The sequence below is a fragment of the Salmo salar genome, chromosome 04, assembly GCF_965601325.2.
Source record: "Salmo salar chromosome 04, fSalSal1, whole genome shotgun sequence".
Lineage (NCBI taxonomy): Eukaryota > Metazoa > Chordata > Actinopteri > Salmoniformes > Salmonidae > Salmo > Salmo salar.
The window spans coordinates 59317612-59333261 of record NC_138294.1 but is presented as its reverse complement, the minus strand read 5'-3'; the positions used below and the strand labels follow the sequence as shown (position 1 = coordinate 59333261).

The 15650-nt window shown below is 43.0% G+C and overlaps 1 protein-coding gene across 1 annotated transcript; it reads left to right on the top strand.

The window, feature by feature from the left end:
- The first annotated feature begins 1599 nt into the window (after nucleotides 1-1599).
- Nucleotides 1600-7867, top strand: mmp13 (Collagenase 3). The gene is made up of 10 exons (NM_001140524.1): nucleotides 1600-1718; nucleotides 2080-2324; nucleotides 2579-2727; nucleotides 4088-4216; nucleotides 4356-4517; nucleotides 4696-4831; nucleotides 4991-5124; nucleotides 6946-7105; nucleotides 7226-7329; nucleotides 7476-7867. The coding sequence occupies exons 1-10, from the start codon at nucleotides 1617-1619 to the stop codon at nucleotides 7574-7576; spliced, it is 1422 nt and encodes a 473-aa protein (NP_001133996.1). The 5' UTR covers nucleotides 1600-1616; the 3' UTR covers nucleotides 7577-7867.
- The last annotated feature ends 7783 nt before the right edge of the window (nucleotides 7868-15650 follow it).

The following is a 15650-nucleotide window of genomic DNA, read 5'->3' as shown; positions in this document are numbered from 1 at the left end:
ACCTTAGTACATACTGCTGTTCTATCATACATGCAATGATGTCTGTGTGAAAAAAACATTGTTTGAAGTAACATCGTTGTTGTTGTAATATTGCAAACGGATGTGGCAGTTTCACCACTATGGATTACAGTTCAAGGTTGACTAATGCTATTGACTATCGCAATTACCTGAGACCATTGAGTCATACAGTACAGTATGTGAGAAGGATAGTTACTCTCGTTGCCCCATGTTGGAAGATTGCAGATGCTGACTGAAACATAAGGAGTATTTCTTCACAGCTGGATTGTGTACCAGGTAACAATGAATGAAAACCAACAGTGTAAAAATGACCTGGGGTGTTGACAGCCTAAGTGTCAATGTAACTTCATTATTTCATAGTTATGCTCCTGTAAATTAGGTAAACTACTCTAGACTATTTTCATTCTTATTTAAATGATTCACTGCATGTTTATTTTCTTATAGGTGGTTGGCAGCATATCCCATAGTAACAGGACTGATGAGTAAAGGTTGGCATTGCTACTAATTGAGAGTAGGCTACTATGAATCCGTGGGGTTGCCCTGGCGATGCCAACTTAGCATGACTGTCTGTCTGACTGTCCTCAGCACTGCTCATTTAAAACCATTACCTTCACTTTACATACTCCATGGTCATAATCAGTTGTTCAGTTCATTATTAATGTGTTTATGTAAATTACAATAATGTATCTATTACACACATATTACACTAGAGGCCCAGAGGCTAGAGAAGAGGACCAGTAGCCGGAAGGTTTGAATCCCAGGCCGTGCATTAAAAATGAACTGACAACCAGAATGCACCTGGTATTAGATCTCCTCCTTAACCTCTTTAACCCAACCATAGTGCCAGAGGCGCTGCACTGCGGCTGACCCTGTGCTACTCCCAAAGTATGGTATTTTTCCACTTCTGATGGACTATAGTGCTACAGGCGCACGTTTCTTGATTGATGGGCATCATGGGTCGTTGCACTAAAGTAGTTTGGGGCCGGTGTCTGTGAAATGGGACAGCAGCCAACTAGCCAGGTCCACGGGCTGCATCGGTTTCCTCTCTCTTTTTTATAACCAAATATTAGATTTACTTTTGTTTTGATAAATCAATGTCATATCACTCTTTTACACTTGACTTAATATGATACACGCAATAACAAGTTTTTCTGAGAGAGTGGTACATTCTACAATACTAAGTACACTAAGTGTTTTTCGCAATAACTTAGTAATTTAGAATGTGAAATACACAATAGATTGATGTCAGCAAGTAAGACAAATATAAATCAATATACCAATTATTTAGAGGATATGACTATTGATAAAACATTTATTTTAAGCTTGTTGAGCTTTATTTCTGTGTCTGAATACAGTTTTGGGGGTATTTTTTCTTCCAATTTATAGTACATTACAGTACATTATGAAAAGTAATTACGATTAAGGCAGTGTGTCATAATGTATTTGGTGTCTGTCGTCACCTTGATTTCCTTCCTCTTGTTGAGGGTTTTACCAGTGATGACTCACTGACATTGCTCAACTCTCCGGGCTTTGAGTGTATATAAGACGTCCCCTGGCCACACACCACACAAACAAGACACTCTTGAGGAAGAAGCATCATGAAGACTTTCAATCTGTGCTTACTACTAATCAACCTGGCAATAGTGGTTTACTCTTTGCCAATATCGCCACCCAGTAAAGAAGATGAAGCCCTTGCAGAGGTATCCTTTTTGTCACATCTTTTGCTAGAAGGGTCTATATGGGTTTTACAACTGAAATTATTGTGATGGAACAGATGTGTACATGTAACTTCATATGGCTTGGTCAGTTTGTTATTGTAAAAGAGAATGTTGATAATAAAAATACATTGGACTTAGTTGTGCTGAATTATTGACGTGCAAGAACTATTGAAATACTTGCTTAGTTAGATGCTATACTCATAACACAGTAAAGTCATTGTTTATTTTAACACTTGTTGTGTGAGCCTTGTACACCTACCATAGGATATTATATTCATAACTGTAGTAAAGGTCACCATAATGTACTATCATATTAACATCATGCTTGCTGTGTTTTCTGTAGACGTACCTGAAGAGGTTTTTTAACCTGACAGAGGAGACGGGTCCTGCGTTCAAACGAGGGCCCAGCCAGCGGAGCAGGAAGGTCAGCGAGATGCAAAGTTTCTTTGGCCTCCAGGTGACTGGAACCTTGGACGCTGAGACTGTGACGATGATGAAGAAGCCACGCTGTGGGGTACCTGATGTCCAAGTCAGCCGCTTCACCACCTTCGACAATCGCAAGTGGCAGACCAACCGGGTTACCTACAGGTGAGAAAGACTAATTTGACCATGGTGAATTTATGCTAAGATAAAATAAAGCTTGTCATGTTAACATTTAGTTATTTGCGTTTATTAATCAGGTGGTCTTTAAACTTTGAGAAAAACATAAAGGCAAGTATCCACTTAGTGTGGATAATAATGTTTTTGTATTTGCAAACATCAAGATATGCACAGAGACAGTGATGATAGCCCTTTGAGAAATGTTTTTCTAATGTTGACTGTTGGTGTATTGTGTTCTTTAGGATTGAGAACTACACCCCTGACATGTCTGTGGCTGAGGTGGACAACTCCATAGAGAGAGCACTACAGGTGTGGGCCAAGGTCTCCCCCCTGAGGTTCACCCGCATCTACAGCGGCATCGCTGACATCATGATCTCCTTCGGCACCAGAAGTAAGCAACTTTTATCCTACCTAACACAATGAAACAGAAAAATACTGTGAAACGTTAATTGTACATTATGATGCATTGTGGGAACATTTTGTGGGTGGGGAAGGAAATGCTATATTTGGAGTGGTACTGTAATTCCATCGCACAGAATACAGTACCAGACCGTATTTTTGGAGTGCCGAAAACCTTTTGTCCACTAGTGAGTGTATGGCATTGTTGTCTGGGTCATTAACATATTTTGAGGTGTGCCTTGTAAGAGGCTGTATTTGTTGCACCCATTAGTGAGAATGCTGTACCAATTTAACTGGTATGTGGTAGTAGTGCCCCATCAATTTACAATGTATAGGGGACAGATTGGAGTGGCAGCAAGTCTTAAACCTTTAACTGTCAACCTCAAATTGCCTAGCAGCCAACCTGCTGGCACCAATCCCATGTAATTACAGCAAAATACAAACCTTACCTCCCCTAATTGAATATCATTCATTCATCCATTCCAGTCTACTACAGTCAATTCTGCAGGATTGTACTGTGTAATTACACAGTACATGCTTTGATACTATATTTAGATTACAGGTAGTATATTGCAATATGAAATACAGTAACTTACTAACCACTTGCTGCTTGTAAGTTACTGTCATATTCACAGCAACCCCTTTACAGTGTACTATAATTAGCTAATAAGCTGATGTACCAAGATGTCATATTGTAGATGTTCACAAAGAATGCATCCATTTAAAAAGGGAACATAAAGTACTATATGTACTGTACAGTGCTTTGTTTTGAAAGACAGACGGTCACTTTAAAGGCTCTCAGGATGTTTTTGTATAGCAGAGTTAGAAAGGGAGGGATGCAGGGAGATACCTGTAGAGGATCCAGTGTTTACATTCCTCCTGTCAGAGCATAGTGCAGGTATAGACCTATTCAGGGGCACCCTCCGCTCCATGCCACTTACATAACCAACATCACCACCACTCACAATCACAGACATCCACAATGGTCTCAGTGGCATTCTACTGCACTTTAATCTCTTTTACATGGTTTGATATGCTGACAGAATGGAGAGACACCCAAATACCACTAACATAACCATCATCACCACTCGTAATCTTAAACACATACATCCACAGTAACATCAATATCATGTCACTGCTTGCCCCTCACTGTAATCCGTATTAACAGTTTGATGAGTTGAAGGGGTGTTATTAGAGCCACTCTGCCTTATTTCACCCTCTGAGGTGTTACGAAGTGTATCGGTTTTAAGAAACTAACATTCTATATAAATAATTTGAATATAAATGTTTATACAGTATGCATTTGTCCTCATCTCTGATGGCTCAAATGATGATTTCTCCTGTCTGTGTAGATCATGGTGATTCTTACCCCTTCGATGGCCCTGATGGTACCCTGGCCCATGCCTTCTCCCCCGGCGCTGACATTGGAGGAGATGCTCATTTTGACGATGACGAGTCCTTCAGCTTCAGCTCAACCAGAGGTGAGACCCTCTATCACAACAATATGTGGAACATGACTTCATTTACACTGTTTCAATTGTAGGACAGTCCTGGGTGACATGTCATGATAATTGCCACAAAAGAGTAGAAGATCTGTAATTATGTATTGTCATCATAAAGGGTACAACCTGTTCTTGGTGGCTGCCCATGAGTTTGGCCATTCCCTCGGTCTCAGCCACTCCACCGACCCTGGAGCGCTGATGTTCCCAGTGTACAGCTACACAAACCCCAGCACCTTCTCTCTGCCCCGCGATGACGTCAACGGTATCCAGTACATCTATGGTCAGTATTCAATTATCTTTTCTCTGTCTGCCCAGTTTGCTTTAGCTTTATATTGCTATATTCCACTTTGTTTTCTTTTGACTCATCAACAAAAAGGCTCAGGCCAAATAATTTATATAATTGATCTCCAAGTAATTTTATACTGGAACTTGAATTAATGAGTATCTGTGTCCTCCAGGTCCAAACACAGATGTGAACCCCAACCCAGACAAGCCAGATCCTACACCCCCTTCCACCCCTAATGCCTGTGACCCCACCCTAGTTTTGGATGCTGTCACCACTTTGCGTGGGGAGAAGATGTTCTTCAAGGGCAGGTACAGCAAATCATGTAGCCTAGATCAAATGTTCAGTGACTTATGGTAACCTACAGCTCAGAAAAAGTAAATGAATGACACGGTTTCCCAGGAAAACAGGTTGCCTGTTCATCTGTAATCAAGAGCTTTAACGTCCTGATGTCTTCCCTCCATCCTCAGGTTCTTCTGGCGTATCCACTCTCAGAGCAGCAAACCAGAGCAGAACCTCATCAAGAACTACTGGCCCGAACTCCCCGACAACATCAATGCTGCTTACGAGAGCCAGCTATCTGACAGAGTGTTCCTCTTCAAAGGTATGGCAGAGTCACCAAATGCCTCAAATTAGCCCTGGTATGGCTGTAGTCTCCATAACTTGTCTAGAGACATATCAGAGCTAGCCTCATACACTACAGTGGCTTGCGAAAGTATTCACCCCCCTTGGCATTTTTCCTATTTTGTTGCCTTACAACCTGGAATTAAAATAGATTTTTTGGGGGGGTTTGTATCATTTGATTTACACAACATGCCTACCACTTTGAAGATGCAAAATATTTCTCATTGACAAACAGACAAGAAATAAGACAAAAAAACGGAAAACTTGAAAACGTGCATTACTATTCACCCCCCAAAGTCAATACTTTGTAGAGCCACCTATTGCAGCAATTACAGCTGCAAGTCTCTATAAGCTTGGCACATCTAGCCTCTGGGATTTCTGCCCATTCTTCAAGGCAAACTGCTCCAGCTCCTTCAAGTTGGATGGGTTCCGCTGGTGTACAGCAATCTTTAAGTCATACCACATATCCTCAATTGGATTGAGGTCTGGGCTTTGATTAGGCAATTCCACGACATTTAAATGTTTCCCTTTAAATCACTTGAGTGTTGCTTTAGCAGTATGCTTAGGGTCATTGTCCTGCTGGAAGGTGAACCTCTGTCCCAGTCTCAAATCTCTTGAAGACTGAAACAGGCTTAACTCAAGAATTTCCCTGTGTTTAGCTTCATCCATCATTCCTTCAATTCTGACCATTTTCTCAGTCCCTGATGATTAAAAATATCCCCACAACATGATGCTGCCACCACCATGCTTCACTGTGGGGATGGTGTTCTCAGGGTTATGAGAGGTATTGGGTTTGCGCCAGACATAGCATTTTCCTTGATGGCCAAAAAGCTCAATTTTAGTCTCATCTGACCAGGGTACCTTCTTCCATATGTTTGGGGAGTCTCCCACATGCCTTTTGGAGAACACCAAACGTGTTTGCTTATTTTTTTCTTTAAGCAATGGCTTTTTTCTGGCCACTCTTCCGTAAAGCCCAGCTCTGTGGCGTGTACGGCTTAAAGTGGTGCTATGGACAGATACTCCAATCTCCGCTGTGGAGCTTTGCAGCTCCTTCAGGGTTATCTTTGGTCTCTTTGTTGCCTCTCTGATTACTGCCAACCTTGCCTGGTCCGTGAGTTTTGGTGGGCGGCCCTCTCTTGGCAGGTTTGTTGTGGTGCCATATTCTTTCAATTTTTTAATAATGGATTTAATGGTGCTCCGTGGTATGTTCAAAGTTTCGGATATTTTTTTTATAACCCAACCCTGTCTGTGCTTCTCCACAACTTTGTCCCTGACCTGTTTGGAGAACTCCTTGGTCTTCATGGTGTCGCTTGCTTGGTGGTGTTGCAGACTCTGGGGCCTTTCAGAACAGGTGTATATATACCGAGATCATGTGACAGATCATGTGACACTTAGATTGCACACAGGTGGACTTTATTTAGCTAATTATGTGACTTCTGAAGGTAATTGGTTGCACCAGATATTATTTAGGGGCTTCATAGCAAAGTGAATACATATGCAAGTACCACATTTCTTTTTTTTTTTTAAACAAGTACATTTTTTCATTTCACTTCACCAATTTGGACTATTTTGTGTATGTCCATTACATGAAATCCAAATAAAAATCTATTTAAATTACATGTCGTAATGCAACAAAATAGGAAAAACGCCAAGGGGGTGAATACTTTTGCAAAGCACTGTACTACTACACTATAGGCTAGTACACTATACACTATGGCTGTAATGAATACTGTGTGAATATGCGAACCTGTTTAATTGGAGCCAGGGTCATATCTCAGTAATACTTTCTCTGTCCCTGCAGATAGTCAGGTCTGGGCTCTCTACGGCTATGACATCGTCCCCGGTTATCCCAGAAACCTGAACAGCTTGGGTCTGCCCAGTACCGTGAAAAAAGTTGACGCCGCCCTGTACGATGTAGATTCTCGCAAGACCTTGTTCTTCGTTGATGACAAATACTACAGGTTAGTGGAGTCTGTTTTATCATTACAAGTTATTGCATTTCTATTCATTTTTCGATGTACTGTGTATTGCCATTAGATGTCAAGAGTATCACAATCTCACTAATATTTCTGTTACCGTAGTTACGACGAGGAAATGAAAAGGATGGACAAAGGTTTCCCCAAGCGTGTGGATGAAGGGTTCCCAGGCATGACAGGCAAAGTGACTGCAGCCTTCCAAGTCCGAGGTGAGTGTGATACAGCATCTAAACACACAACTGTGCATTACAAGCCAAGCATATGTAAATATACAATGATGTGGAATTTTTTGGGATTCAACCAGTATGTGCCCAGTAGGATGTCTCTAACCTCTCTACCCTATATGGTTTTACAGGCTTTACCTACCTCTATAGTGGCTCCTTCATGTTTGAGTACAGCATGAGGACCAGGAGACAGTTACGTGTGCTAGGAAACAGCTACTTCCTGCCCTGTTAGAACATCGACCCTCATGAGCCGTTTAAAGTAGCAGCCATGAACAACAATGAATTCAGCCAAATATTTTTTTATAATATATAATGTTGTTGTAACTTCGAGATTTTAAAGATTTGTTTTCTAATAAATATTATTGTCACATGTCTATTTAAATATCTATTAATGTATCTCAATTATTTTATATGTTTCTTGATTAAATTGTAACCCAAATAATCTGAAAACATGAATGTATTGAATGAAGGCCAAACAAGTTTTTACACTTTGCATACTCAAATAAATTCCAAGTTATTGAGATTTTTTTTGCCTTTTACTATGGTGGACATATGGTGGAAACATTATGGAGCATAGATGCGTATTTCATCCATTGCTTCAAATGACATTAACAAACAATTCACTTAAACAAATATACAACCCACAGAGGGTCCTACTAATCACCCCAAACAACCCCAAAAAGGTACCCCAAACAACCACAAATAACCACAAACAACTACAAAACAGGTGCCCCAAACAACCCGCAACAACCACAAAAAGATACACCCAACAACCCAAAACAACCACAAGCAACCACAAACAGGTAACGCAAACAACCACAAACAACCTCAAATAACCACAAAAACAGGTAACTAAAACAACCTGCAAAAATCCCAAACAGGTACCCAAAAGTACCCTGTCCCCAAACAATGAGAAGCATCCAGCTGCAGATTATGCACGCTGAGGCCACCTGTTATAAGCGAAACCTCAAAGTGCATTTTCTGGCATATTTTTGCATCTCAGTTGGTATATGTGCTTGCAGTTCTTTAACGCCCTGGACCACAGCTATAATATGTCACTAGCTCTGGTCCAAGGCATAGCTAGTAGCGCTGGTCCGTACTTGCTCTGGTCCAGAGCGTAGAGTTAGTGCGGATCAGAGCTACTAGCTATACACTGGACAAGAGCAAGTTAGTGCAGACCAGAGCTAGACTAGAGTTAATGTGGACCAGAGTTAATGTGGACCAGAGCTAGTTATTTACTAGCTACGCCCTGGACCAGAGCTAGTCCGGACCAGAACTACTAGCTATGCCCTAGACCAGAGCTAGTGTGGACCAGTACTAGCAAGCTACCAGCTATGCCCTGGACCAGAGCTAGTGGCAGATTATAGCTCTGGTCCAGGGCATTAGAGCAATGCACAAATACCAACTCAGATGCAAAAATATCATCTAAGATGCAAGTGCATGCGCTTTGAGGTTTGCAGACCAGGTGGCCTCAGGGTGCATAATCTGCAGTTTGATGCTTCTTGTTGTTTGGGGTTGTTTGGGGTACTTTTGGGTTCTATTTGGTACCTGTTTGGGGTACTTTGGGGTTATTTTGGGTACCCGTTTCTGGTTGTTTAGGGTGATTAGTAGGACCCCCAATGGGTATCTGTATTAAGGTACATGAAACCATAGCAAATGGAATGGATATAATAACATAGATGGAGAATAACAATGAAGGAACTCAATCTTCTACATGCCACACTGATTTAGTATACCACAAGGTATATCTAAACTAATTATTTAGGGAAATCATATGGTGTGTGACTTTGATCTGGTCTGCCTAGACTGCTAGATCTTTGTTATTTTCACAGTAAAATATAGATGAGAACATTTCGAAGAACCGCTCTGCCATATCAAGCAATGTTCCTCTTGTAATGAAATACAAAGGCCAATGAGTATTATGGTCCAAACACACAAAGAAAGTCATGAAGAGGGCACGACAATGCCTTTTCCCCCTCAGGAGAATGAAAAGATTTGGCATGGGTCCCCAGATCCTCAAAGAGTTCTACAGCTGCACCATCGAGAGCATCCAGACCGGTTGCACCACCGCCTGGTATGGCAACTGCTCGGTATCCGACCGTAAGGCGCTACAGAGGGTAGTGCGTAAAGCCCAGTACATCCCTGAGCCCAAGCTTCCTGCCATCCAGGACCTACATATATACTAGGCAGTGTCAGAGGAAGGCCCAAAAAATTGTCAAAGACTCCAGTCACCCAAGCCATAGACTGTTCTCTCTGCTACCCCATGGCAAGCGGTACCGGAGCGCTAAGTCTAGGTCAAAAAGGCTTCTTAACAGCTTCTACCCCCAAGCCACAAGATTGCTGAACAATTAATCACATGGCCACCCGGACTATTTACATTGACCCCCCCACCCTTTGTTTTTACACGCTACTCGCTGTTTATTATCTATGCATAGTCCCTTTACCCCTACCTATATGTACAAATTCCTCGACTAACCTGTACCCCCACACAAATACTCAGTACCAGTACCCCCTGTATACAGCCTCGTTATTGTTACTTTGTTGTATTACTTTTTCAATTTTATTTATTACTTTAGTTTATTTAGCAAACATTTTCTTAACTATTTTTCTTGAAACTGCTTGTTGGTTAAGGGTTTGTAAGTAAGACTTTCACAGTAAGGTCTACACCTGTACATGTGACAAATAAAATTTGACTTGATTTGAGCAATGGAAAGAAACCATGAGCTCGCATGACAGTCCCTAGGCTACATGAGAAAATGACACACCTTTGGCAACTATTCTGGTTTTCTTGGTCTAACCCCCATTATAGTCCAGTGACACAGAAGAAAATGATATGTTATGACACATCAAAAACGGGTAATCAGTTGTCACATCAGTATGAGGCGTGCTAACGATACACAAAGAGGCTAGTCTACTCTCATGACAGGTGCAAGCTAGGAGTCAAGATCCTCCCCTCTTGCCAATTAAGTTTTTACAATTGCCTAATCCCATGTTTCTGCTCTTTGAGCTAAAATTTAACACATACCGTAATTTCCGGACTATTAAGCGCACCTGAATATAAGCCGCACCCACTGAATTAAAAAAATATATTATTTTGAACATAAATAAGCCGCACATGTCTATAAGCCGCAGGTGCCTACCGGTACATTGAAACAAATGAACTTTACACAGGCTTTAACGAAACACGGCTTGTAACAAAAATAAATAGGCTTTAACGAAACACGGCTTGTAACAAAAAATTAGCAGTAAGCTTTAGTTGTCTTTTTGCACTGAGTCAATTCCTCACGCTGCTGTTTCCAACGTCTTATCATCGACTCATTAAGACCAAGCTCCCGTGCAGCAGCTCTATTTCCTTTTCCAACAGCCAGATCAATCGCCTTCAACTTGAAAGCTGCATCATATGCATTTCTCCGTGTCTTTGCCATGATGAGGGTGACAAAATGACTACCGTAATCAGAATGATGGGAAGTTTGAGAGTGCTCGATTTAAACTAAACAGTAAACAAAAAAGTTGTTTGACCTTAACCCGTTCGGCAATTTCATTGGTCTAATGAAAGCTTCATGCCGCAGACAGGAATAAATATCTCTCTGGGAAGAAGGGCGGGGTATATGTTTCATTATTAACTACTCATGGTGTGATTGTGATAACATACAGGAACTCAAGTCCTTTTGTTCACCAAACCTAGAATACCTCACAATCAAATGACGACCGTATTACCTCCCAAGATAATTATCTGCGGTTATAGTCACAGCCGTGTATATTCCCCCTCAAGCCGATACCACGACGGACTTCAAACAACTTCACTGGACTTTATGCAAACTGGAAACCACATATTCTGAGGCCGCATTTATTGTAGCTGGGGATTTTAACAAAGCAAATTTGAGGAAAACGCTACCGAAGTTCTATCAACACATCGACTGTAGAACTTGCGTTGCTAAAACACTCGACCACTGCTACTCCAAATCCCGGGATGCCTACAAGGCCTTCCCCCCGGCCTCTCTTCGGCAAATCTGATCACAACTCCATTTTGCTCCTCCCTGCCTATAGGCAGAAACTCAAACAGGAAGTACCCGTGCTAAGGACTATTCAACGCTGGTCTGACCAATCGGAATCTCGGTAGCCTCCGAGAATAACATTGATGAATACACTGATACGGTGATACGGAGTTTATCAGGAAGTGTATAGGTGATGTTGTACCCAATGTGACTATTAAAACCTACCCTAAACAGAAACCGTGGATAGATGGCAGCATTCGTGCAAAACTGAAAGCGCGAACCACCGCATTTAACATGGCAAGGTGACTGGGAATATGGCCAAATACAAACAGTGGAGTTATTCCCTCCGTAAGGTAATCAAACAGTCAAAATGTCAGTATAGAAACAAAGTGGAGTCACAATTCAACAGCTCAGACACAAGACATAAGTGGCAGGGTCTACATTACAGACAATCACGGACTACAAAGGGAAAACCAGCCACGTCGTGGACGCCGATGTCTTGCTTCCGGACAAGCTAAACACCTTCGCCCGCTTTGAGGATAACACAGTGCCACCGACGCGGCCCGCTACCAAGTACTGTGGGCTCTCCTTCTCCATGGCCCTACGTGAGTAAATAATTTAAGCGTGTTAACCCTTGCAAGGCTGCCGGCCCAGACGGCATCCCAAGCCGCGTCCTCAGAGCATGCGGAGACCAGCTGGCTGGAGTGTTTACGGACATATTCAATCTCTCCCTATCCCAGTCAGCACTCACTTCTGTCTCAACCCCTGGTCCTGGGTCTCAACCCCGCCCTGTGCAATTGGGTCCTGTACTACCTGATGGGCAGCCCCCAGGTGGTGAAGGTAGGAAACAATATCTCCACTTCGCTGATCCTCAACACTGTGGCCCCACAAGGGTGCATGCTCAGCCACCTCCTGTACTCCCTGTTCACCCATGACTGCATGGCCATGCACGCCTCCAACTCAATCATATGTTTGCAGATGACACAACAGTAGTAGGCTTGATTACCAACAATGACGAGACAGCCTACATGGAGGAGGTGAGGGCTCTCGGAGTGTAGTGTCAGGAAAATAACATCTCACTAAATGTCAACAAAACAAAGGAGATGATCGTGGACTTCAGGAAACAGCAGAAGTAGCACCCCCCTATCCACATCGACGGGACTGCAGTGGAGAAGTTGGAAAGCTTCAAGTTGCTCGGTGTACACACCACTGACAAACTGAAGTGGTCCACCCACACAGACAGTGTGATGAAGAAAGCGCAACAGCGCCTCCTCAACCTCAGGAGGCTGAAGAAATTTGTCATGGCCCCTAAGACCCTCACACATTTTTACAGATGCAGAATTGAGAGCATCCTGTCGGGCTGTATCACCGCCTGGTACTGCAGTAACACAAGTGTGTGTGGAAGGGCGGTAACACTAGTGTGTGTGGCAGGGCGGTAACACTAGTGTGTTTGGATGGGGGGTAACACTAGTTTGTGTCAAGGGGGGGGGGTTAACACTAGTGTGTTTGGGGAGGGGGTAACACTAGTGTGTGGACGGGGGTAACACTAGAATGTGTGGGGGGGCGTAAAACTAGTGTGATTGGAAGGGGGATGACACTAGTGTGTGTGGAGGGGTAACACTAGTGTGTGTGGAGGGGGCGTAAAACTAGTGTGATTGGAGGGGGATGACACTAGTGTGTGTGGAGGGGTAACACTAGTGTGTGTGGAGGGGGATCTGGTAAATAGCAGGACCACCTCGGGATCAAGTGGAAGTCCTGGCTGGTAGCCTCTTAGATGAGAGAGGTGTGTAGGGCCTCGCAGCTCATCTTCCTCAGGTTCATGATGGCTTCGTGGGGCAGTATGGGCTGAGGTGGGTGGTGACAGGCATATCTTGGCAAGACGCACAGACTCTTCTTCGGGGCGATACGCCCACAACCGCAGGGCCCTCCAGAGGGTGGTGCAGTCTGCACAACGCATCACCAGGGGCAAACTACCTGCCCTCCAGGACACCTACAGCACCTGATGTCACAGGAAGGCCAAAACAATCATCAAGGACAACTACCACCCGAGCCACTGCCTGTTCCCCCCGCTATCATCCAGAAGGCGAGGTCAGTACAGGTACATCAAAGCTGGGGCCGAGAGACTAAAAAACAGCTTCTATCTCAAGGCCATCAGACTGTTAATCAGCCATCACTAGCAAATTAGAGGCTGCTGCCCTATATACGTAGACTTTAAATCACTGGCCACTTTAACATTGGAACATTAGTCACTTTAATTATGTTTACATATTTTGCATAACTCATCTCATATGTATATACTGTATTATATTCTGTTCTACTGTATCTTAGTCTATGCCGCTCTGACATTGCTCGTCCAAACATGTATATATTCTTAATTCCATTCATTTACTTTAGATTTGTGTGTATTGTGTGTATTGTTGTGAAATTGTTAGATATTATTTGTTAGATATTTTGCTACACCCGCAATAACATCTGCTAAACACGTGCATGTGACCAATAAAATGTGATTTGATTTTGGCAGGATTTCTGCCATGTATTTGGGTTGCCCTGCCTTTCTAAAGTCTTCGAAAGCAAAGTTAATAAACAGATCACTGACCATTTTGAATTCCACCGTACCTTCTCCGCTGTGCAATCCGGTTTCCGAGCTGGTCACGGGTGCACCTCAGCCATGCTCAAGGTATTAAACGATATCATAACCGGCATCGATAAAAGACAGTACTGTGCAGCCGTCTTCATTGACCTGGCAAAGGCTTTCAACTCTGTCAATCACCACATTCTTATTGGCAGACTCAACAGCCTTGGTTTCTCAAATGACTGCCTCGCCTGGTTCACCAACTACTTCTCAGACAGAGTTCAGTGTGTCAAATCAGAGGGCCTGTTGTCCGGACCTCTGGCAGTCTCTATGGGGGTACCACAGGGTTCAATTCTCGGGCCGACTCTTTTCTCTGTATATATCAACGATGTCGCTCTTGCTGCGGGTGATTCCCTGATCCACCTCTACGCAGACGACACCATTCTGTATACATCTGGCCCTTCTTTGGACACTGTGTTAACAAACCTCCAAACGATCTTCAATGCCATACAACACTCCTTCCGTGGCCTCCAACTGCTCTTAAATGCATGCGTTTCAAACGATCGCTGCCCGCACCCGCCCGCCTGACTAGCATCACTACTCTGGACGGTTCTGACTTAGAATATGTGGACAACTACAAATACTTAGGTTTCTGTCTAGACTGTAAACTCTATTTCCAGACTCACATTAAACATCTCCAATCCAAGATTAAATCTAGAATCAGCTTCCTATTTTGCAACAAAGCCTCCTTCAGTCATGCCGCCAAACATACCCTCGTAAAACTGACTATCCTGCTGATCCTCGACTTCGGCGATGTAATTTACAAAATAGCCTCCAACACTCTACTCAGAAAACTGGATGCAGTCCATCACAGTGCCCTCCGTTTTGTCACCAAAGCCCCATATACCACCCACCACTGCGACCTGTATGCTCTCGTCAGCTGGCCCTTGCTACATATTCGTCGCCAGACCCACTGGCTCCAGGTCATCTATAAGTCTTTGCTAGGGAAAGCTCCGCCTTATCTCAGCTCACTGGTCACGATAACAACACCCACCCATAGCACGCACTCCAGCAGGTATATCTCACTGGTCATCCCCAAAGCCAACACCTCCTTTGGCCGCCTTTCCCTCCAGTTCTCTGCTGCCACTGACTGGAACGAATTGCAAAAATCACTGACGTTGGAGACTTATATCTCCCTCACTAACTTTAAGCATCAGCAATCTGAGCAGCTAACTGATCGCTGCAGCTGTACACAGCCCATCTGTAAATAGCCCATCCAATCTTCCTACCTCATCCCCATATTGTTTTTATTTACTTTTTTGCACACCAGTATTTCTACTTGCACATCATCATCTGCACATCTATCACTCCAGTGTTAATTTGCTAAATTGTAATTACTTCGCCACTATGGCCTATTTATTGCCTTACCTCCTCACGCCATTTGCACACACTGTATATATACTTTTTTTTCTATTGTGTTATTGACTGTACGCTTGTTTATTCCATGTCTAACTCTGTGTTGTTGTTTGTGTCTCACTGCTTTGCTTTATATTGGCCAGGTCGCAGTTGTAAATGAGAACTTTTTCTCAACTGGCCTACCTGGTTAAATAAAGGTGAAATAAATACAATTATTAAAAATACCCCTTTTGTCTGTGGTAGATCCCTTTATATAACTACAATTTGTTTCTCGTTTTTACTACAATGACCACAATGCGCACTGACGTTTTGCAAACACACGC

Excerpts from the sequence above, each read along its gene's own strand:
- mmp13 (NM_001140524.1), top strand. The coding sequence starts at position 1,617 with ATGAAGACTTTCAATCTGTGCTTACTACTAATCAACCTGGCAATAGTG. Across the intron at positions 4,217-4,355 it reads CAGCTTCAGCTCAACCAGAG|GGTACAACCTGTTCTTGGTG; the intron begins GTGAGACCCTCT and ends GTCATCATAAAG. Across the intron at positions 4,518-4,695 it reads CGGTATCCAGTACATCTATG|GTCCAAACACAGATGTGAAC; the intron begins GTCAGTATTCAA and ends TGTGTCCTCCAG.